Genomic DNA, 25,099 nt, shown 5'->3' on the forward strand with positions numbered 1-25,099 from the left:
CCGTTGCTTTAATGCATGTTGATATCTCAGAGAGTTTTGGAATTTTCTTTCCTTTAACCAATATCATTGTTCTAGATTTCCAATTTCCTGTCACCCATGGCATGTGAATTTGACCCAGAGAAAGTGAAATTATTATTTATATTGTGGGAAAGTGATTTTATGCTTAAATGACTCAGGGAAAATGAAAACTTTCAAACATTCTTGAACACTAAGTTTGTGTAATTTTATGGCATTTGAGAAATCTCATAGACTGAAAGTTAATTTATAATATGGTTTGGGTTTCATGTAAAGTTTAGGAAGTATACATAGGAATCATATTGTCTGTCTTTCTGTTCATCTAGTAAAATATCTAAGCAACTCCTCCTTTACTGCTCTACAAATTTTGATGAATTTTTATAGGAAGGTTAAGCATCATCAGTAGATTAGTGTGAATGAAGATAATTACTGTCAGAACACATGAAAGGGAGATAATCCAACTTAAGGGTTTTATGTGTAATCCTCATAAATGCATGTGTTTCTAACCGATTCACTGGGTTTTGATTGAATTTATAGGAGTAGGAAGGTAAGGCATATCATATATAGAGGTCACTGCAAACTGAGATTTTCCAACTTGAGGCTAAAACAAGATCTTTGAATGCTTGAAAGGGTTATTCTTATTATGAATTAATTATCACAATACTTCTTGATTCTTAAACCCCTCCATACAATGTGGAAAGGTTAATATGTGATACCCTCTGAAAAGTTGTGCGTCCATCAGTCTGTCTGTCTGTCTGTCTGTTTGTCTGTCTGTCTGTCTCCAGACTTTGTGCAGTTGTTTAGTTCCATAAAATACAGGTTAAGTTCAATTTCAGCAAAATTCAAAATGTAAGTTTAGAGTTAAGATATTATGCCACCCCCCTTTTTTCACCAACATGTGGCATGGTATCTATCACTTAATGTTCAATTAATGCCTTATTTTAAGTAGTGACCTAAGCTTGGGCTTATTTGCCAGTGTTATGGAGTTATAGTATCTTAGTAACATTCAAACTTTTTTTTGATTTTCACTTACTGTTAAATGGCTGTTGTGTTTCTAATTTTGTCTTCCTGTATTATCAACCTCTCAAATTTTAAAGCTCACATATTCTTTCTTTGTCTGAGATTATGTAACATCGGCAGGAAACATGGTTATAACTTTCCATGGATCAAATACTAATCTTTAATGAAAAAATAAAGAAATGTTTATGAATCACTGCATTCTGCAGCATAACTTTTTATGATCTTAACAATTTGACTTTTAGAGACACGATCCATGCTTTAATTTGTAAAGGCCTTGTCACCATTAATGTCAGTAGTGTTAAACTAGACAAATTATTTGATCCCCCTTATTTTTAATACTTGAACCATTTATCAATAGTTTCTTTTTTTCAAAGTTTTTTTTTAATTTTCTGCATACCTTTTGATTGATGTTTGCTTTCTATACAAAGGATACTAATAGTTAAGTAGCAGTCTTTGTAAGAATCATGCAAATTCTTTAATATGTGATACACCAAAAAAAAAAAGGCTACATATTTTGTAATTAAGTTGTTTTATGGGTCTGTACTATGAAATGTGTAATTATTCATTAAAATCTGCCTGCTCTTAAGAGATAATCAACATTGAAAATCCAATAGATTCTATTGTATTTGAGTGTCATTTACAGAGTTATTTCCCTTAATTTTGAAATGTACAGTGCATTCTATATTGTTTTTATCTCCTATGAACAACCACATGTTACTTTCTGTTTACTATGACGTTTTAAACAAAATATAAAAAATAAAAATATATAGGCTTTCCAACCATAAATCACATTTTGCATGATTCTTAGCTGGAGTACTACTTAGTAAAGAGACCAAGTTTTGAAGTATATGAAAAGCTAAACAAACTTCCAATAGAAAACCTAAAAACATGGCACAGATTCAATAAAACACTTAGAAACAGTAGAAAAACATGTGTCCAGTTAAGAGTATTGTACATCTGTTCTTCTCGCTCTTGATTCATTCTGATAATGGTGCACCATGACCACCTCTCACATTAATTTTGTCTGTATCTATTAATCTATTTACAAAGTCGTAACCCTGGTTCTAATTTAGTCATCATCAGTTACACCTTGTAACATTAATAGTGGACAGTAAATAAACCAGATCTGACCATTAGTGTCGGAATAGAGTATACAAACATGATGTTTCTTCCTCCGTCAGTCGATGAGCTCATCTGCCATGATGATAGTTTGGTTCCTCTGCAGAGTAAATACATAAATATGATAAGTTCTGGTGCTGAGTGAAGAATCTGTAGAAATGATGGGTACCATTAGTGTGGCAAAGAGAACAATCTTGAAAGTTGTGCTACACTTTAGTCTCTAAGGTAACAGTCTTTAAAGCTGGTTGAGCATTTTTATGGATTAGACTTTCAGTAAAGGCAATTCTTTTTATACCCCCACTCCAAAGGGGAAGTGGGTATACTGTTTTACCCTTTTCGGTGTTTCTTTGTTTCTCTGTGTACATAACATTTTTTTCATCCAGTTTTCTCAGCAACTACTTGTCACTGTGGCTTGAAATTTTGACACATTCTTCCTGTAGGTATGCTATATGGTGGGATCCATTTTCAGAAAAATTCAACAACTTCCTGTTTAACTAGCGCTCTTTGTTTGTTTACCTTATATCGTGATTGGAAGCGGTAGGGGGGGGTAGGTATCACTGTGAACCAAGATATAAGACTCTGCTGTAATGTGCATTTGCATTTTCTGTCAAAAAAATTTCATCTTGCCAACCAGACAATGATGGTACTATACAGGATTAAAAGCTCATCTGAATCATTTATTACATGCACCAGTAAATATGGTACACCACATTTCATTCAATCTTTCAGTGCTCTCAGATATCATAATAAACAGTACTCTCCCATAGTAAATGTCACTCTCCTCATTTCACAACCCTAACTGACATTGCACTCCAAATTTCTCATTGATATTATGATCAATGCTTAGCAACACTGTGCTCAGTAATCTTCAATGTATAGTGCTCAACAGCCCTTAATGTCATAGCACTCATTAAACAGCCCCAAATAGCAATGTGTTTGACTGCCAAAAATTACATAACACTCAACAACCCCCAGTGGCATTTGCTTGACAGCCAAAATTACATTGCATTCAACACCCCCCCTTTTTAATGGCATTGTGCTCAACATGGTGGTCCACAACCCTCAATGACATCATGTTCAACAGACCTTAATAAAATAATGCTTAACAACCCTCTCTGTGCCCTAATGCTTCCCATAATCCTCCTTTTTGCTGTGCCAAACATCCTCATTGACATATATGTAGTTCCTTACCACCCTGCATGAAATACAATCTCTCTACACTCCCTAACTTTATCCTTTTTCAACACAATGGAATCTCTGATTTCAGGAACAATACTGCTGTCTCAATTAGTGCAAAATTGATAGTGCAGGCCAAATAAGCAATAATTAAAACCAGTGCAGTCTTAAATTCTATATCATGCTCTCACTGCAAAATTCTCAATTTTGATTCATGCAATAGGTTTGATGAGTTATTTTTTTATTGGCAATAATGAATTAGCACAAATTTGTCAGATCATGTATAGAGCCATTCACAATTTTAATTGTGGGTGTGCATTTTATGTTAAATTAAGAGTTTTCAACTTAAAATCCTTAGTGTATATTTTTGGTACAGAATATTTTTGTCAAATTAATAGGGGAGTAACCTTGTACACCCCTTTTCAACCTCACTTTGTACTTAGAATAATATGGTAACAGGTTTTTGTGTACTTCCCGTCAACAGCTTATTGCTGGACCTAATTATTTTCCAATAACAAGCAATCAAGGAAAGGGTAGAATTTTCCATCCAGTACTTGTATAATAACCCTGTAAAGAAGTCAATAAAAAAAAAGAATCAACTACAATGCCTCTTCGCTGGCAGTCTTTGAAATTGGCCACAAGCTCTACGTCTGTGGCTGTGAAAATGATTATATTGTCATTATCTATGTTAGTTGAACTTTAACCCCTTATTTTGCAAGTGATTTTCAACTATGAATAATAAAATATAAAACTGTTTCAGAATTTGTTTAATAGCCATCTGTTTTATTTTATGCACGTGATTTCATGTTGAAGAAATTTAATATAATGCAGTTTATGGAAGTTTGTTAATACAAATTCTGTCATCTTGAAATACATGTACATTTGTCTGTCAATATTTTTAATATTTCATAAGGGCTTGAAGATTTAAAAAAATGTATAAGCCCTTCTGGCTTGTGCTGTGAAAAATATATGTTGAAGACTGCATTGAGTCATCTTGTTTGAAAATTAATATTTATGGTTCAGCAAAACTAAAAAAAAGACTATGAAAATTTGTCCCTAAAGAATCTATAAGGTTTTCAGGAAGAGTAATTGAGGGAACCAAGTTTATAGCGGTAATCAAAGAGTAATCAAGGGAACCAAGGTTATAGCGGTAATCAAAAGACTGTAATCCAGGGACAAAGACCAGACATGGAAAACAGACATACACAACAAAGAACATAAAGTAACTAAAATCATACATACAAAGTAACAAAAGTAAATGAGCAGCTCGGACTCCAATAAAAACTGGGAGCATGGACCAGGTGCACCGGTAGGGTAAGCGTCCTAACATAAGAAACATTCTAAAATCTCGCATAAAAAGAAAAAGATTTATAAGCCAGTGATTAAGAATAGTTTCATAAATAATCACAAATTTAGATTTTCCTCAAATTCCTGAACTCAAATTTCAACCAATCAGAATGCTTGAAATTGAAGATTTGAGGAAACTTGAAGGATTTGAGGAAAATCTCAATTTGAGATTTTTTTTAAGAAACTGAGCCCTGGACCAGGTTTCATAAAGAATCTCAAAAGAGATTTTCCTCAAAAACTGTAAGTTTCCTATAATCTTCAATTCAACTTAAATCTCAACCAATCAAATCACTTGAAATTGAAGATTTGAGGAAATTTAAGGAACCCAGGCCAGAACCAAAACCACATGCCCATCTACTTCCCAGGTTCATGTACTGTCCATTAATTAATAATAACTTGAGTGGTTTACCTAGAGTAATCTTGTAAGTATCAAACAGAGATTATTAAGATGTGTTTTTTATATACAGTGAATGTTTGTTTTTTATTATCCAATGTTATTGTTTATTGTTGTTTAATTGGTTTGTTGTATGTCTGATACATTGAATACACAAATGTTGCTCTCATTGATTATTGATTAGGCAAATGTTCAGCATGAAACCAGTACATGTAATTAGGCATAGTAGACATTTTTTTTTATCTGGATGCAAATTTGTGTGCATCTTAGAAGGTACATGTAGATGAAAACTTTATTCGGAAGTACATGTACATTCCATGTATTTATAAGAAAAAATTGAATAGTTCAAGATGTTGATTCTTCTATTATTGGCTAGGTGTACCCTACCGGTGCACCTGGTCCATGCTCCCAGTTTTAAGTGGAGTCCGAGCTGCTCATTTGCTTTAGTTACTTCTATGTTTTATTTTAGTTACTTTATGTTCTTTGTTGTGTTTGTGTGTTTTGTATGTTTGGTCATTGTCCCTGCATCACATTCTTTTGATTTCCGCTAGAATCCTGGTTCCCTTGATTACTCTTTCACTTGTGCAGATCAGCTTTTGTGGTGGCAAGGTCGCACTCTTCCAAATAGGCTTATAGAATGTTGAAAGTTGAGCAGTTGGGTAGGCAGGGATATTTTTGTAACATTTTTCTCCCTAACTGTAAATCTAGCCACTAGATATTTGATATGCAACTTCAGTATGGGGTTCCATATCTTGGGATGCAATTTCGGGTCTGTCTCACATTTCTGCTTCTTGTTTTATGACTAACAAAATTACCGACTTAAAAAGGAAAATTTGTCATTGAGTGTAATGTTATACTTCTTAGAGTATCCATTTGTTAAGGACCAAATGCCTGCCATCTACACATTCCCCTTTAGATAACTTATACTCCTACTTCGAGTATTAAGTATTTGGTACAAAACTCCAACATGGTAAGAATATAGTGAGAAAATTAGGTCTCTTGATCATTTACTGCCTGATTCATAGAAGATCAGAATCAGGACCAGGGATATATCATTCATCAAGCACATAGCCCACTGGGGTCTTATCTAGAATCTTTAGTTTGCAATCACAAATCATCAACTCCTTTAAGAATCTTGTTGCTCTTTCATTGAGAATTTAACTACATCTTTAAAAAACGGTTCAAGCATCAGATACAAGTCAAAACAATTAGACAACAATAAACAATGACAAAAACATAAAAGCCAACAAACATCTATGAGTGTATCAGAAGAATCTGACCAAACAATTGTTTGATATACCTAACAAGATTAACTTCGATAAAACAAACCAGTTATGATAGTCTAATGGAAGCGACATGTACTGCCAGCTGAGGGTGCTTATGATGGGGGTGCTGCCTCCTCTTTGATCTCATACAACATGGCAGATAATTTGATTTCCGCAAGATAAATACATGAAATGGCCCAGAACAATATTGTCTATACTTTCCACACCTGGATCTATTTACTTAGGAAACATGACAGCAAAATTGATTCCTTTATAATTAGAGGTTTCATACAAAGTAATCTGCTAATTATGATGTAAGAAATGCCTGTGTATTATTGCCTCAAAAGCCTTTCATTCAGCCAACACAAATATCCTTTGATAATAGGAGGTCCATAATTCAGTGATATTCATAATCTTATAATTATGATGTAAGAAATGATCGTGTGTTATTAGCGATTCAGATTTTTTCAATAGGAAAATGAGCAATCTGCATTCCTAATTGTCACTACCAATGTGGCCTTTTATAAGGACTCAGTGATAACTCTATAAAACAATTTTTTTTATATAAAAAGTTTTTCATTTAATTTTTTTTTTTTAAATTTCTCTGTTGGTGTTATGTTAAATATATTATTTGGCTTAAAACATTATAGGAACCTCAGTTATTAATTGTCAGTCTCTCTAAGAATCAGGCAGTTGGTGAAACATGGTATGAAATATTGATCCATCACTTCGACAGTGTAATCATGAGGATCAAGTATTATAATAACGAAAAAAGAATTTATTTTACATTGATTAAATAAAATATAAAATTAAAGGGCAGATAACCTAGTCAAAATATCTATTTTCCAACATTCTAATGAAAAATTTCTTAAGATCTTCAATGATGATAAGATCATTTCATAAAAAGAAGACTTCTTTGAGTAAAATTGATGGGTTTTTGACATGCAGGATTAAGATTTTTCCCACTTTGCCTGAATCTTATAAAGACTTATACTTAATTGATGTTGCATAACCCAATAAGACAGCTTATCAAGTTGTAATCTTTTTTACCTTGTTCTGAATATATCAGTCCCATTTTAATAAAACTCTTATTTATAATTCAATCATTATTACATATGTACTGTTATGTCATAATGTGTCTGTATTATAGCCAATTAAGACAGCATCAGTCTGTCTTCCTTTCAAAGTTCACCTTAATTTAATAATCAATAGCCAATAACCGCATTTCAAAATGTACTTTAATTTTTACGATTTTTCAAGGCAGCAATATTTCTTAATTGGGGACAACCAAATTCTCTTGCATTGTTTATCAATAATAAAAATGGCATAATCGTTTGTATGATGAAGGTCTCTGCTCATTACTAAAACCAATAAGTTGTTCAGATTGCTCCTTATACTAAGGCAGATTGTGTTTATACTCATATATAGTAGGAAATATTAGCTATATTTATTACCTAAGCACAGAAGGCAATCAGTGATACTTAAGTTCCCCATTCAGCCTGGATGTCCCCTAATTTAGAGAAATTGTTATTCGTTTAGGAGAATTAGTGGATCTTTGTAGTGGGTCTATCTCTCCAAGTTCAAGCTAATCACGGAAATTAAATATATACAATGGCCAAGGAGTGTTTGATCCTGTAAGACAGTTACAGTGATATTGTCATTACTAATTATATGATTTGTCTAAAATTTACTCAATTGTTCTAATAAATCAGACAATTTAGATACAGGATTTCATATCACAAAGGCACAATTTGAACTAATGTTATTTTCTGGGAGATTGAAAGCAGTTTAGTGGACAATTTTAGATAAATATTCCAGGCATATATCATAGAAGTTAGATATATCTTTCATCTTTGTTTATTCTATTGAGAGATTTATATAATTGAGAGATAAGATTGGGTAAATGTTCCTTTATATACTCCATTTTGCCCCTTTTGTCTAATAGCGGGGAAAAAACCCATAAAGATAAGAATATCTCTGTGTGGGCTGATTGAACATTTGTCATTCTGAAATTTCCAAAACTTCTAAGATTCCAAGAATTTTGTTTATATCAGCCCTGGTGCTGGTTCTGGCTTCTCCAACACTTCTTAGATTCCAAGAACTTTGTTTATATCGGCATTGGTGCTGGTTCTGGCTTCTTCAAAACTTCTTAGATTCTAAGAATTTTTTTTTTATCAGCCAAGGTGATGGTTGGAGGGAGGGCATTTTTGACTGAAGCCTGTCAGTTTTTGTACATTTGTTAAAATTTATTGAATAACTCTGAAAAGGGACAAACTATGTCTATTAATAAAAAGTTGAAATTATTTTTGGCCTAAAAATGATCCAGCAAAATGCTAAGTTTGAGTCAAAAAATTCCTATAGTTACCAAAGGTTTGATTTTTTACCAATTCCTGCAAAGTCCATAAAAATAAAACATTGTAGTTTAAAAGAATAAAGAATCACTGATTATTATGGGCTTCCTGAATTTTAATGGTCTTTGTGGTCCTTTCAGACCAGGAAGTTTAAAACAAAAGGAAATCCTTATTTTGCATCGAAGAATAACACACTCATATCCAATCAACAAAATTTAGAAGTACATGCAAACCAGAAAAATTGATATAGATAAATACCAAATATATATGTAATTAGCTGCTCCCTAATTTGGGTTAAGAGAAAATCCTTTTTGTGTCAATACTGAATCAGAAGTTATCAACAACAAAAAAGTGCCTTGGCTTTAAACTAAAAAACTTCAAATTTTCTACGAATAAATCAACATTTATCTTGATTTTGCACGGATAAAAAATTGTGTTTTGGTTAAAAATAACAAAATATGGAAAAATGCACCATGTAATTTCTAAATATACAGTAAAAAGTTTGCATACTTTTGATTGAAATTGAATTCTACTTTTAAGCCTGTAGCATTTACACACTGCTCAAGGGTCTGAAAATCAAAGTACTGTATACCATATGTATAAGTCATAATTTTCATGATAAATGTCAATCAAGCATGACCCAGAAGGCGAACAACAAAATTACCAATGTTGATTATGACGCCAGTTAGATATGCTAGGAGGGCATTCAAAATTTGTCATATAGTGCATCAGTTAAACTGTACTTTATTTGCCATCCTTTTTATAAGCTGGTTTCCTTTTATATCAGTTAAAGAATATTTTGCACTGAACAATTTAAATTTGTGCTTATTCTGTTAAGGTTTTTATGGTTTCATGAGCTTTTGTTGTTTTATGGTATTTTCAAAGGATATTTCACTTTTTTTTCAATTTCAAAATTAACATAAGTTTGTGGTTTTGCCTGTCTGAACACATAGGTAGAAACCTAAAGGAAAAAATGATTTTCTGTGATATTCTAGAGATGCATTTGCCTGTCCCATAGTAAAGCTGACCAGTGTTAGTGCAAATGTATATGGTCAAGTTTATGGGATTTTGACTAACAAGCCATTTTGTCAAATTCTTCAGTAATGAATACTTTTAATAGCCAGTGCTAAAAGGTATACTGGTTATTGCTCATGAAGTAAATGTTTTATGTGGTTTTGGGTAATTGGTCAAATCAGCAATTGTAAATCAAAATGAATTTTTAAAATACTTAAGTTAAAGTTGAAAATATAAAGAACCCAATGAACCAAAGAAGTTTTGCCAACCATCTATAAAATATAATTTATTCTCACTATTAATCAAGTACAATTTGTTTCTTACTCTTCAGCAACTGTGCATTCTTTATTTTTTTTCTTCACTAAAATCATCGTGTGTGTGTATTTAAAGAACCCCTAAGTTTTTATTTACAGTGAAAACTTTTTAAACCAAACTACTTTTGGGCTTCAAAATGTGCTTGGTTTAGACATGTTTTTGGTGTACCCAGGTTTAAAACATTTTTGAATTATATAAAGGCACTTTAAAAAGTGTCTGGTTTAGACAGGTTTTGGGTTTATTCTTGGTTTCAGTTTAGACATATTGTACTGTACTTTTCACATATCAGCAGGTTGAAGAGTATGTCTATTATATTTAAGTCACATTCCACGCTTCTGTTCTCACAACATGTCTACTTAAAACGTAATTAGTCTTTTGTCAAAGTAAAGATTGTTCTAATTAATGGAAATCCGTTGTTTTAGATTTAACTCACCATGTTACCTAATTCTGGCTTATGTATTTCTTGGTAGCATAGATTTTTATGACATAGTTTTTGTTCAGTCTCATTTTTCACTGCAAAACATGCATATTTTTCATTGGAAATTTTAAAATGAGTTGCTTGATAAAGTCGTACAAACAATGTTTTTTTACAGGCTAGTGTAGATGGGTGGTCTACTCTCATCATGGGTGTTAACATCATAAATTTGATAAATTTTAATAAATGCTAGACCCATGTATAGACAATTAATGTCAGGTAACAAAAAATTAAGTACCGTTCTTTGTAAAAATCATGCAAATTTGTAATATATGATGCACCCTAAAAACTACACATTTTACTTTTTGTGTTGAAGTTGCCTTTCTATCTGGTCTTAAGAGGTAATTCACATAAAAAATCCAATAGTTTCTATTGTACTTCAGTGAAATTTATAGAGTTGAAAGTCTTCCTTAATTTTGAAATCTATCATACATTCTTAAGACCAATGGTATTCAAAGTGATATATGTTAAGCCACATTTAATTTCTGCTTAATATAACATTTTTACAAAATTTCGGAAATAAAAATATGTAGTCATTCGTACTAAGTTTCACATTTTGCATGACTCTTATCTGAAGTGTTACTTAAAACCAAGATTACAGTAGAATTGCTGATTATGACACAGCCATAGTAAAAGATTCCAATTATAATCTTATGATGAATGGGTAATATTTCATTTCTAAGGAGGCCTTTTAAAATCCACAGCATTAATTAGTTCCTTGTAAAAGAAACTGCACATTTTTATTTAGTGTCTGTAGTCTTCATTTGTCTTTAAAAAAAAAACCTTTTACTATTTTATTGGTATTTTATAGGATTGGAGAGATTTCTTGAATGGGTTTACCATATCTAATTATCTTGGCTTCCTCAAATAACACCTCTTTTTCATTTTGACTCACATGTTTTCTATTTCTGAGTTAAATTAGGTGCCCCTTTCCATTCAGGTCTGGTTTAATTGCAAAAAAAGCCATTATGCATCCACACCAGGAAAAAAGTCTATAAACTTGAATGGGTCTTTTCATTGATAACGTAGTATAATTTCAAAACTGAATATTACAGAAACCCTGAAACTGGTGCATTATCATGCTGTGAAGATAAGACAAAACTTTGTTTACTCTGGCCCATCTCATTGGAATACCCTCCCAAATGAAATAAGAGGTGTAAAATGAATAAGTCATTTTAAGCAGAAATTAAAAATCTTCCTAGTGGTACATCAGGCAAAAGAATAATCCAACTGTTTTAGCATCTGTGAAAAGTAGAAACTCAAAACTTTTTATATACCAGAATGACCAAATACAGTAATTTAAATCTAAAAAAAAAAAAAACAGACTAAATAGGGTTTGAAATTTTGTCATTTTATAGTCAACCTAAAAACTAACTCAAGTCTGGTTGGATGACTTGATTTTTCATAAAATACTAAAATTCTGTATGAAGAACTTTGTGTTTCCAGCTTTTAGACAGCCTCACATTTTCATCAGTTTCTAACCCAGCTACCATTTCTCAATATTCTTAAAGTGTATTAAGTTCAGAATGGTCACATACCGGTACTATTTTCTTTTAAATATAGGTCAATAGTTCACCACCCACGCATACAATATACGATCTGAACTTTTTTTGGATGACCAGTTCCATCATCAATATGACACCCTAAGAGCGAAACCCAGATGAGATCTTGATTTAATTTGTCATATCAGTTGATAAAGCTCAATTAATTCCAATTCTGATCAAAACATTTCCAATTTATATAGCAGTATTGAAGTATACAATATAACAAATGGGCAAGTTAATAGCATTGTAATGTGTTTTATTCTGTTGCCTACATAGATAGGTTAACTATGATAGGCTACAAAGTACCATTGAATTACTTTTTCAGTTCCTGACATTGTAGTATGTTTTTTTCTTCCATTGCCCTCACATTGATGAGTTAAGTATGATAGCTTCCAAGTATCAATCAAATCACTTTTCTGTTCCGTTACATGAAAGGGCTTTCAGAGGCTTCAGTTTATGCCTCATCTCCCTTGTATTTATATAGATACTTTATCTGTTTATACAAGGAAACGTCCTCCTAGTTAATGACATTAGCTTTACTTGCTGACTTTTTTGTTTGTCAAAATAAATTGATTTGGCCATTAAAGTACTGTTTAATGTTATGCTAACCAAACAAACATATCCATTTTGATGAATGTAAGTAGGTCTCCCAGTTTACAGTTTTTCTGTCTTTTGATAGATTTCTCTTTGATCCGAAGTCTTTGTACTTTAGTTTTTGTCAAGGAATCATTTCTCTAAGGAAGTTATATGTAATTGAATGTTATAATTTAGGCCTACAATGGGTCGTTATAAGGCTTGGTACATAACGACAAAAAATTGTGCCCAACTTGTATGTGATTTGCATGTCATGTCACCTGGCTAAGGTTATTAGGACCCCTCAGATTTCTATATTGTAATTGGCTAAAGTAATCATATAGTGCCCCTTATGAGTCTATAGGGGGTATAGGCAGTGGCAGTCCAAGAATTGTTGAAAAGGGGATGGGGCACTTCATGAATTTCCAGTTTTTTTATATACCGGTAACTAACCAAACTTTTCGAGCATAAGGGGGTGGGGGGGGGGTCCTCCTTATAACCATCTAACCTCCAGTCTCTATAGAGATACTTTAAAAGTGTCTAGTTTGGACAGGTTTCACTGTAATTTATATATATAAAAAAATTATATTGGTAATAATTTGGAATCTCTGCAACTCATCAGTGCAGTTACCATTCTATTAATCAACTACAGACCAAACAGATAGCCAATTGAGTGTAATCCCATTTCACACGGTGGGTGACAATAGTGGTATTTGATAATACCTAGTGTGAAGGATAATTATACATTCATATCTGAAATAAACAAAACTATAAATCCAGCGATTATTCTCCCATTCCTGCCTTGTCTCATCCCCATATGTTGTTTATCATCGGCTATAACAATTCTCAAAGCAAATTGGTATTGTCTATGTTGATCAGGGCTGAAATAAGCCAGTGGCCTGCTCTGGGTACTGTTGACATTATCTTGGAAGACTTTTGTTACATAAATGTTAGGAAGTTGAGACCTTTTGCTACAATGCAACCAACTTCACCATTTTCTTTTATTCCATAATCTTCTAACTTCTGCTCATAATTACTGTCAACTAATAAGTGTTTCAATTATTGTAATATAAAGATAGTAGTACTCAATGAAGTAGATTTTAACACAATAAAACAAGTTTCATAACATTAATGAACTTTATTTTGATACCTAATGAGGGTATACTGACACAGGTGGAGATCCACAGATTTTTGGGGGAATTTTTTTTTTTTTTTTTTTTTTTTTTTTTTTTTTTTGTGGGGGGGGGGGGATTTCCAGGCTATTATTTTCTAATTTTGCCCCAGATTTGGATGAAATTAACAAAATTTCCAATCAAAAATGAGGTTCCAACCCACACAATCCCCACTCATTTGTTGAATACTCTACTTGAAAGTCAATGGTTAAAGCCACTGTGTTGTAATATTATGGCTATGGAGTCCTGTGTTCTTTAGATCTTGATTCTGTTTTTATCATTGTTTATGACCAACATGAAATTGGAAGATGTGATAAGAATTGTAGAAACTCTTACATATTTTGGATTGCTGACTAAGCTATGAAGATAGTATATATATCTATCTACATGGTACATGAACTCTGTGCATCAGTAATAATAATTCCTACCCATCTTTCATGGTAATTAAAGGATTCTTGAACTAACCAAAGCAAGATCTGTATCTGATGCAGAACAAAAACACGGTACTAGACTAGTCCTGACATTTCAAGCAGAGATTCAAAAACTTCTTGTGGGAAGACATATAGACTTAAGAAATGGCCCTGAAAATTTGCTATCAGTCTTTACTCATGAAATTGGTTTCTGTGAGCTAATTAACATATTTAAGTGGTTTTATTTTTCTGAGTTTTCAGAGTTTTTCAAGTTGGCAACCTCAAATTTTCATTGAGTTCATGTCATCACCAACGTTGCGAAAAATAGGTTGGTTAAAGTACACGTTTTGACATCGAAAGATCCCACATACCTATCTATTTAGGAATGACTGTTATATTTTTTCCGTCTATGAAGAAATAACCTCAATTATGTGGTGCACACTAAATAACCTCCATAGCAGTTTTTTTTTAAGTGTGCACCATTGGCATTGAGGTCATTTCAAAAAGATCCAAAAAAATATTACAGTCATTTTTCATAATTAAATTTTAGTATCAAAATTCAACAAGTAAACCATTAATAATGGTTAAAAGGTTGATGATGTCAGTCACATTACAAAATTTGGTCTATGAGATGATGGGCAAAATTGTTTATCTAATCAGAAAGTGTGTTACTTCTGAAATTAAATTATAAACAATTACCTCATAGGCTGAATGATTTGTTCAATAAATGCATGTGTCCATTTTACACAGGTTCAAAATGCTATAAAACTATTACAAATGGTCTAGTTAAGATTGGTTTCTTGTTTATTCAGGGTTTGCTTTAGACAATTTCCCTTTTATTCAGGGTTCAGTTTAGACATGTTTCACTATTTTATGTATTAAAACGAAATATATACTTTTATAAATTGTCTTCTGATTTCAGGTCCAGGAGCCTATAATACTAAAGAAACCTTAGTGAAGAAGGGAGGACTGATGGTTACCAAGGATAAGAGGTTCAAGGAAATCAAAGAGGAGGGACCAGGACCAGGAGCTTATGAGGTTTGTAAATTCATTTATGTAACTCTACTCAATTTCAGTTATCCAATTCAACTCTACTTCAATTATCCAATCAACTCAGCTTCAATTATCTAACACCATTCTATCTATCATTCAACAACTTCATTCCAGTAGTCCAGCTCAACTTCATTCATCCAGTTCACCTTCCAAGAACACTAAACTTCATTAATGCATTCACTTCATTCACTAACATTAACTTCATCTATTAATCCCATTCATCCAGTGCATTTTCATCTATCCATTCTAAGCCAGTTCATTCACTCATCTCATCTTCATCTATCCATTCTGAGCCTCATCATTCACTCATCTCAACTTCATCTATCCATTCTGATTCACTCCCATTATTTAATCTGACCTGAACTCAACTTTATCTATTTTATCCATTCACCCATCCATCCATCTGTTCACTGCACTCCACAACACTGCATTCATCAAAATATCCCAAACAAGATTTATCATATTTTTGCCATACCAAGGTTTATTGGCAGTAGTATAATTGAGGTATGTCTAATTTTTTTTCCCCAGGTGCCTTTTGTCATTTCAAAAATAATACAGTTATAAAAGATAACCTTGATTCTTCAATTCACTAAACAACTTTTTATTGCCGAAACTATATAAAAGTATAATTGTTCCTTTGTCGTAGAGTCAAGATAGTTTAGCTAGTCAGTTTGTTTGGAGCTTGATTTATTGTTCCACGTGCACTTTAGTGTTACCTTTGTTGAAATTGATGGCTATTTTTGTTTTAATATCAGTAAAATTTCAGTTTTGTTTCTTTGATCAAATTCTCCCATATCTATACTGTCAACACTTTAAACCTATTACGCCCAGCATGGTAGAATAAATAATTTTTATTTTATGAAATGTAATAAACTATAGATAATTTTCTTATGGAGCTTGTTATACACAGGTGTTAAAAACAGAATCAGATTTTTTAAATTTTCTGCTTTATTCTCAGATAATAGACTTCCAATAAATACTATCCTGACATATTGATCCTATGGTGATCACAGTAATGCTTCTCTCTGATAGCACTTTCACTCTTTATTACCAAATACAGTAAATACTAAGAAGAGAAAAGTGACTATTAATAAGTGTAATGTTACTGAAACATAGTTTAGAGAGCTACCATTTGATTTTTAGGGGAGGGGCTAGGATCAAATTTGAAATGAATAATCAGGACCTACATTTCCTCAAAATAAAAAGGCAGAATGAAAATTGACCCAAATTTCACTTGCCCCGGGTGACGGGAAATAGGAATCCTAGAACACTGCTGTGGATGTACATTGTATTAATGTTTGGAAGGCTGGTTATTTTGATTTTAAATGAGATTTCATTGGCTTAGAAAATCTGATACTGACCACATAGGGAAAGTGAAAGTAGAGTGTGTGGCTTGGTGATTATTTTACCCAATACAGAGGATAGTCAGTTATTTTCTGTAGACTGTGTCAGTACAGTGAAAACTGACCTAACTTTTGAACTTTAGAATAGGTTCAGTTTACACCAATCTAATTAAAATAAGATGCTGTCTGTTGTTCCACTGCATGTAGGATCTAACCACACTCCATTTTACTTTTTGTTCAGATGACCTTTTCAGATTCCTCAGATTTTTCCATTTGAACAATGCTTTCAAAATCATGAAAGATGAAATCTGATTGGCTGATCAGAAAGGTACTCAGAACAGAAAGTAGAATAGAGTGTTGTTAGATCCTACATGCAGTGACTGGATGGAACAAATGATATGTCTTATTGCTCACTTTTAATAAGATTGACTTTAGAGTTTAGACAGGTGTTTGCCATGGTTCAAAATTCATTTTTTTCTTATATTAAGTGGTTTTAAAAAGTGGCTGATTCAGATAGGCTTTCAGGTTACTGATATTTATGGTTGACAGGTTTTACTGTATTTTGGTGATACTTTGTATTGCTTTTGGGTGTATAAATTTTCTGATGGTTTCTATCTTCTTGCCTATTAATTCTCCTGTTTTTTACAAGGTTTGTAGTAATCCTTTCCTATGAAAAAGGGAATGCATTATCTAAGTCTCTTTGTACCCACATTCATCTTGTCTTTGTACCCATATTCATCTTGATTCATGTACATGTATGAAGTTTTTCAATTCTAACCAGAAAGTTGTCGCACTTTTGTTTGCAACAACCTAGTCATCAGATCCAGGGGAGGAGAGATCTGTCATGTTTGAAGAGTTTGGTTTATTATTAAATATCAAAATGGAAAACTCCTGGAGTGTGCCACTCACCCACCCTCCCCTTTTTTGGGGGGAATTTCTGGATCTGTCACTTCTAATCCTTCTCAGTGGTCACTGTTGGCCAGTATTTGTAACTGGCAGAATTATTTATCATTGAACAAAACTAGAATCTCTGACACCTGACTTTCTACAGGGGCAGATCCAGGAATTGAATTTAAGGGGGTGTACTACTAGTCCTCTAATAGTACAATATGCAACAAAATGTACTACATTTCTATGACTCAGGTCATGTGACTACTTCAATTGTGTCAAATGAGAACATTTGAATGCCCAAAGCAGATAATACTAACCATTTAATTTGTAGATGCTAAATGCTGTTTGCCTGATTTAGAAGGTTGGTTATTGGTTGTTATTCCATCTGCCTGTCAGACTTTTGGGTAATTAGAGGTGTTTTATTCTCGACAGAGATAGATTTTAACGCAGTTATCGTTGGACATGCCATCATCTAAGTTTCAAGATGTGTTTTCTGAAGACGAATTTCTGCTTTATTAGGCCAATTATCCTATGGTTCTCTTTGTAATGTCCAAAAAGTTTCTTTTTCTTTGCCTTTTTAATTGATTTTAGATGATGTTTGCATTGATTTTGACTTCTCTACTTGGCTTTGAATGGGGGTTTTACTGTCTTTCCTTTCAATTGACTATTCAATCTTAAGTTTTATCACTGGCATTTCCAATACTAGTACCTCGTTATAATATAAATCTGACTTTTTGTGGCCTTGAGATCTTGTGCTTGTTTAAAAAACTCATAGATTTCTCATAATGATGATTCTAGGGGGATCTTTATTCCCACTTAGATATAATTTACACATGCAAAATTATATCAATCTTAACTGTTTTTCTATTGATATATATGAAAATTTCATGAAATTAATCTCAAGGTTGGGCCTGTGGCATTGAGCCAGAGAACAGTCACTCACAGGGCATTTACAGGGTATATTTGTTTGATTTGCAGTACTGACAAAAATGTCCAAACTGATTTTCTATTCAAAGTAAACTTTTCATGTAGTAATAAACCCTGATTTTTAGCACTGCTCATAAAACCCTGTCCACCTTGTTCGGCTGAGATGATTTTAATTTTTCTGACATTTTATAGAGGTATGAAGTTGATAACAGAGGTCAAAAATTTTATTTTATTGGCAACTAAATGAACGTTTCTTGTAGCAAGATAAATATATAATTGAAGATGACATAAAGGCCACTTACATGCTTTTTAAATTATCTCATTTAAAACTTAATTGTCAGTGCCAATAATGTTGTTAAATACTGATATTTTAAACTTAGGAGAAAAAAAGGTAAAAAGCTAATTTGGCTTGAAAAAAATAAGATAGTTGTGTACTGTATATAGTTCAGTGACAGGGACAGCTAGTACCGATAACATAACCCTCCATCCATGTGCCTACCTGAGGATTACGACAACGTAACCCTCCATCCACATACCTACTGGAGGGTTATGATAACATAACCTTCCATCTATATACCTACCTGAGGGTTGTGTTATGGTATCTAGAGACAGTTTACTCAGTCTTGTATCATATGTGTTTATTGGAATGTCTTTTCTATCTTCATTCTGGGAAAGAACAGAATTTTGTGGGTCATAATTATCAATTTTCGTGTCCTTTCAAAATTTTGATTTTAAATTTATGGATTTATGACTTTATATTATTTATCAATGAAAAAAAATCCTCTTTGGGGTATTGAATTTTGTGCTTAGTTTGATTTTTGTGAAACATTGTAATTGGAACCCCATGAACCCTTATCATTTTAATTGTAAATAGATGGCCACTGCTAATTTATGTATCATGTTTTTCATTTATCCTGAATATTGGAATTTTGATCATTCATTTTTAAAATTCTTGATTCTTGATACAAAAATATCAATTATATAAATATTGCAAATTTTGGTATTGCTGTGCACGTTTTAAAGAGAAATTACTTACGAAGCTCAAGACTCTAAAATAAATTGTATGCAAGAAGTACTCAAAAGCATATGTCAAAGGAGCTAAAATAATGAAAAGTAGATTTGAAGTTTGCTATAATTTAATATAACATTTAATGGTACTTATGATTACCAATTATTTTTTGGGTTTTTTTTTTCTATTTGTTTTTTGTCTACTATGTTCCATCTAAAAGGCAATTGCAATGGTATTGGAGGACTTATATAGACCGTCAATTATTAGGTTTTTTCTTGTAGAGTTTCCAAAATTCATTAGAGAATGAAATAGTCTCAGGAGCAGGTCATTACCAATATACTTAAATACCAGTCCATTGAGTCGTTGGTTGGAAAAGTTGTACCAAAATCACATGATTGGTCCTTTCTGGTATTTTGAGTCATGATTAAAATCCAATAGTCGTCAATGACCATTACTTTAAAGATTTGTGTATACCAAACATTCTAATTGATTTAAAGAAACCATAAATACAAACTAATTCTGAATTCAAATTTATTGGAATTGAGGATTAATAGTAACGGTATTCCAAGGAGTGTATGGATTTGGGCAACGTCATGATAATTGGTCAAACAGTTAAGCAATGAAAAAGTATTAGTTGTTTGATCGACAGTTGATGTAATTATTTGGTCTGTAAAGTCAGACATCAGGCCTGCCCCTGTCAGGTACACAATACATGGCGACATTCCGAAGATATACCTATCAGCAAAGACAAGATTTAATTTGTAGTCAAAGATTGTTGGATAGAAACAGACATATTTCTAGTATCTGATCAGGACTGTTTATTTTACTAATTACAATTTAAGTAGATTGAGGTAAACTACCCGCCTACCATATACATGTAAAATGGAGAGATCGTTTCCGAGATAACATCTGTGTTCACCGATAAATTTGTATCATATTAGCTTTAATCAGGGTTTTAGGTTCCTCTAACCCCCAGGTTAAACATAGAATTATGTGATAGTATCGTTTTTGTTTCTTTTCATTTTGTGGTCTACTTGCTTTTTATCTTGCTCTATTTGAGCTGACTAGACGGCACTATGCTGCACCTTTAGCACCTAAGAGAAATTTTTTCATAGGAATATCGTACTGAGAGTAATTAACTTGAACTTGCTAATTGATGGTAATTGGCATAATTTGGGATATCACAATCTTGTCTTTTCAACAAGGCAGTTTGAAAACATTATGCAATTATTGGTATTCCGTCTTGTGTGTTCTATTTTTCTTTTGATTTAGTTTTGACAAATGCAATGACTATGAGTTATAACTGATCTTGCAGGGGGGCTTTGTTCTGTTCCTTTTTTAACCCAACAGAATAAGATTCTATCAGATATTTTAATATTAAAAAGCTGCATTTAATTTGCAGATCATTTTGTCCTTATGGGCATGCATTTTTCGCTCCTTTTGTACTTGCCAAACAACCAAATATAACATGCATGACATGCCTGTCCAAAGAAATTGCAAAATCTCAACAAAATACAGCATTGTGATTGAAGCAAAAGGTTATGAATGATGGAAACAAGAGGTTTATGAATTGAACAGATGAACTCCCTAATCTCAGATCATCAAATGTATTGATCCGATTTGTCATAAAACTTTAGCAAATGTCTGATACCTCCAATATAAGACTGGCAGTGACAAATTTTATGTGGAAATTGGCCATTCTATTTTCAGCTCTAATTTGATGCTCACACAGATAAGCGGAACTTTTCCCTAGTTTCTATCCCATCTCAAATCTTAAGATAGTAATAAAATGCATTGTGTATTCATAGTTGTAATAAAATGGGTATATGGATGAGAAAGAAACTTCATACTAGAGTATCAGATTAATTCACTTCTTTGTTGGATAAATAATGTAAAGTTTCTGTTTGCTATTAACCTTTATTTGATTTGGACAAACTCATCTATTCTTCGGTATTCACAGTGTATCTGGCTTTTGTATTCTGTTGTGAATTGACAATGACTTGGGGAAACAGACAAATGATTTTTGGTTAACCTCATTTGGTATTAAAGAATGTTTGAGAAGGTGATAAAAAGTGCACTCTTAGATAATGCATTGAATCTTCAAAATTTATGTACTTAGGGTATTGGATATTGCGTGTCCTGTAAAAGGTGCTCTCTGAGCATGTGCATTTCAGTCTTAGAAACTCTTGTACATTGAATAATTGATAGTATGTGTCCTGTAAAAGGTGCACTCTATCAATCACCTCGTTTTCTTTGTTAATATTTCTCCTTAAAATGTCTACTTAGATTCTTTTCTGCTTTGGTTGTAGTAGTGTGTCTGTAAAAGGTGCACTCTATAAAACACGCCGTTTTCATTTTTTTGTGGACTTCTGTTAATATTTCTCCTTAAAATGTCTACTTTGATTTTTTTTTTTTCTTGGTTGTAGTAGTGTGTCCTGTAAAAGGTGCATCCTATTAAACTTCTTTATTTCTATCTTGTACTTTCAAATATCATGTTTTCATATTTTGTGCTCTTCTATTCATATATCTCATTTAAATGTCTACAGGGATTCTTCCATGCTTTTTACTTGTAGTATAGTGGGAATTCCTCTCTTAGATCTTTTGAAGTTAAGAGAAATTTATAAGCATGCCATTGCATCAAAATGATATGTCTGTGTCATAGTTTCTTTTTTTTTAATGCTGATTGGTGTTACAGAGTCCAGGCAATTCTTTTAGTGGCAATTATTGATGTCATTGACAGGCAGTGCTTTGACAAAATGAAATCATAAAACATTGAATTTTACAATTGATTAATTATGGTCAATGACAAAAGTTATTGACAAGTACCTTTGAGTTCTACTGCATCAATGCTTAGTTTTACTGGCAGATCTAGTGTTTCAGGTTAGGGGCAAGAAATTTTTAGGGGTAGAATTTGTAATAAATCAAGATTACAAAATAACATTTTTACATTTCTATGTGTGGGGGGGGGGGGGGTGCTTATGCCTGGCACACCTGTCCTTGGACCTGCATCTGCATACTATTTGCTGACTTTTTATTGTTGGAGTATGATCAGAGTGATCAAAATTCCAACTTCCATAGTAACATGGTATGTGATCTTGTGTGCACTGACTACCTTTTAATTTTTATTTCTGATTTCTTACACATCTGAATATGGTACTAACTCTTTTACTAAAGAAAAAAGAAAATTTTTTGTAATCTGTCACTTTTTGACTAAGTAACTGCCAAGTGACCTTCAAAGGGAGAGTAAAATCATTGTCACATAAGACAGGTGGTCTTTATTTACAAGTTAATTTACATAAAATGCACTTCTTATGGATATTTTAATCATAGTCTTTAAGACAGTTGTTGTTAAATAAGGTGGTTGCCATGACTTTTTCATTAATAACATTTTTGTTTTTAATTTCAGTTCTCACCTATAATACAAGATACAGTCCTAAAGGGAACATTCAATGCCACACTGTCCAACCCTATCGCTCCCCAGATGGACATGGCCAGTCATGTCGGAAGTTCTGTCAAACATCAATTCCTACTTGGAGTGTGAGACAACTGAATCGCAATTCACTTGAACGATACGTCATGTGTGAAACTTTGAAAACTGTGATACTTTTACTGAAGACAGTCCGTCCACAAGGATGTTTTCTAAATGTCAGTATTTTAACATTACTAAATGAGAGATTTTGGTACATCAGAATTTCGCCTTTTTTTTCTTTCAATTGCATTAAGTTTTTACTTCCTTGTGATTTATTCATAAGTGGGTTATATTAAGGAGGTAGACTTAGGGTAAGGGACATAACTCTTGAAATTAGTGATATGTTTGTTTCATATTCAATTTCATTAAAGCTTTTCAAGCTTTCATTTGAAACAGAATGAAATCAGTCAAAGTTACTTTGATCCTTACATGAGATTGATGTAAAATGATGAATATAAACATTCCAATGATTTGTAAGAGTTGTGCCCCTTGCCCTAGGTCTACCTCCTTGAATATAGACTATTGACTTTCAAAAGTAGATGCTTCTATTTACACTTGTTTCTTTAATTTGTAACCACCCCTCACAAAGTAAAAAAAAAAACACCCTTTAACTAGTGCCAGTATTTTTAAGTATATTTCATTTGTAAATTTCAAGACTTTTCTCTTTGGTGTGACCAATTTTATTACAATTTTTTCATGAAATAATTTTACAATCTTATTGTTTTACAATCTTTAGAAACTTCGAGTACACAATTCTTACACAAAATTATTTACTGAAGTATAAAGATGGTAGTGGATATGTGTCAAACCTGTAACAAATGTGTTTTTGTTTAACTTCTAGATTTAAGTATCTGTTTTTGTGTAAAGCTTATTTGAAACTGCTGAGGAAAAAATGCATTCCCTGCCTATATTATAAACCCAGTAATGCTAATATAAACCATCCGTCCAGAAAAAAAAACATTATATAAATATTTGTCCTAATTAAAAAATACCATTTTTTTTTAATGTTTAATAGTTATGTATTTTAAAATGAACAATGTTTATTTTATGAAATTTTATTTGTATGTATTTTAATCTGTGATATATATCTTTTGTTAAATGATACGACAACACCATATTTGTTTTCTTTATATTCCAATTTTCATGGTGTGTTTTACTATGATGTCATTAAAAAATATGGGAAATTAATTCTGAGTTATTTCTTTCCAACTGAGAATTCTGTTGAATTTTTACAATTGTCAGATTTAGGTAACACTGAACAGTGTTAGCACCTGCATGGTTGGGCTGAAATAAGAGTTCTAAATGATCTCTAAGGCAGAACCACATCCATCAATATCCAATATACGTCTCTGCCAGTGTTCACAGCTCTGTAACAATGTAATCATGTATATTATGAAAGAAAATATGGTTTAACAAGCATAAGAACATAAAATGACTGTGACCTTCAATTAGAGAAGCTTAGATTTAAGTTACAGATGATTGAGGACTTGGCTGCACTACCGGTAACTTTTATTATAAGTTTTGTATTATTTAAGCCTTCTTTTAAAATTGAGTTATTTTTAGGCATTGATAATTGGATCTTGAAACAAACCTTATAGAGAACTTGCACTTGACACATGATGATCGGGGGTGTAATTTTTTGAAAGATTTTGAAAAGGGGAGGTTTCAGAAGGTTTCCTGGAAAAGGGGAATCAAGGCTATTAATTGCTCAAAATTCACAAACTTTTCAAACAAAAAGGCAGGTTCCTACCCTTGGTACCCCTATTCCTTGACTGGCCATTGATGATTCCCGTTCTACTAACAATGTGAAACAAACTATAAAAGAAGACTTTATGATAAATCCCAGTATTCTAATTTGACATGCTTCAAAGCTATTTAGACCATAGCCATGGTAACAAAGTGATAAACTCATGACCAAAATTTCGTGCAACTCTTCAAAATTTTGAATAAACTTGTCCTGCTAGAATCGAACAAATCACCAGCCCGTGGTAAATAAATGATAAAATGGAGTTTCCCTGATTTTTTTCCTACTTCTTATATGCAAATTTTGATTTTAGACCTGCCACAATGTGTTTTTGTTTAACATCTAGTTTTAAGTATCCGGCTTTGTGTAAAACTTCTGGGGGTGAAAAAAAAGCTGCATTTCTGTCTGAATCATTAACTTAGGTATGCTATTTTCATACTATTCCCAGTAAATTATGATTTGGTCATGGTGAC

At 32.4% G+C, this 25,099-nt stretch overlaps 1 protein-coding gene across 1 annotated transcript in view; it reads left to right on the forward strand.

Moving 5' to 3' along the window:
- The window catches only part of LOC148620157 (sperm-tail PG-rich repeat-containing protein 2-like), a 68,635-nt gene extending 44,568 nt beyond the window's left edge, over window positions 1-24,067 (forward strand). Inside the window, exons 11-12 of the mRNA XM_088580780.1 lie at window positions 15,113-15,228; window positions 22,820-24,067. Coding sequence (XP_088436906.1) covers window positions 15,113-15,228; window positions 22,820-22,954 — 251 coding nt within the window. The 3' untranslated portion in view covers window positions 22,955-24,067. The remainder of the gene's footprint in view (window positions 1-15,112; window positions 15,229-22,819) is intronic.
- Window positions 24,068-25,099: the final 1,032 nt, after the last annotated feature.

The sequence above is a fragment of the Perna viridis genome, chromosome 4, assembly GCF_037379345.1.
Source record: "Perna viridis isolate PV_CMFRI_1.1 ecotype Kerala chromosome 4, ASM3737934v1, whole genome shotgun sequence".
NCBI classification, from domain to species: Eukaryota; Metazoa; Mollusca; class Bivalvia; order Mytilida; family Mytilidae; genus Perna; species Perna viridis.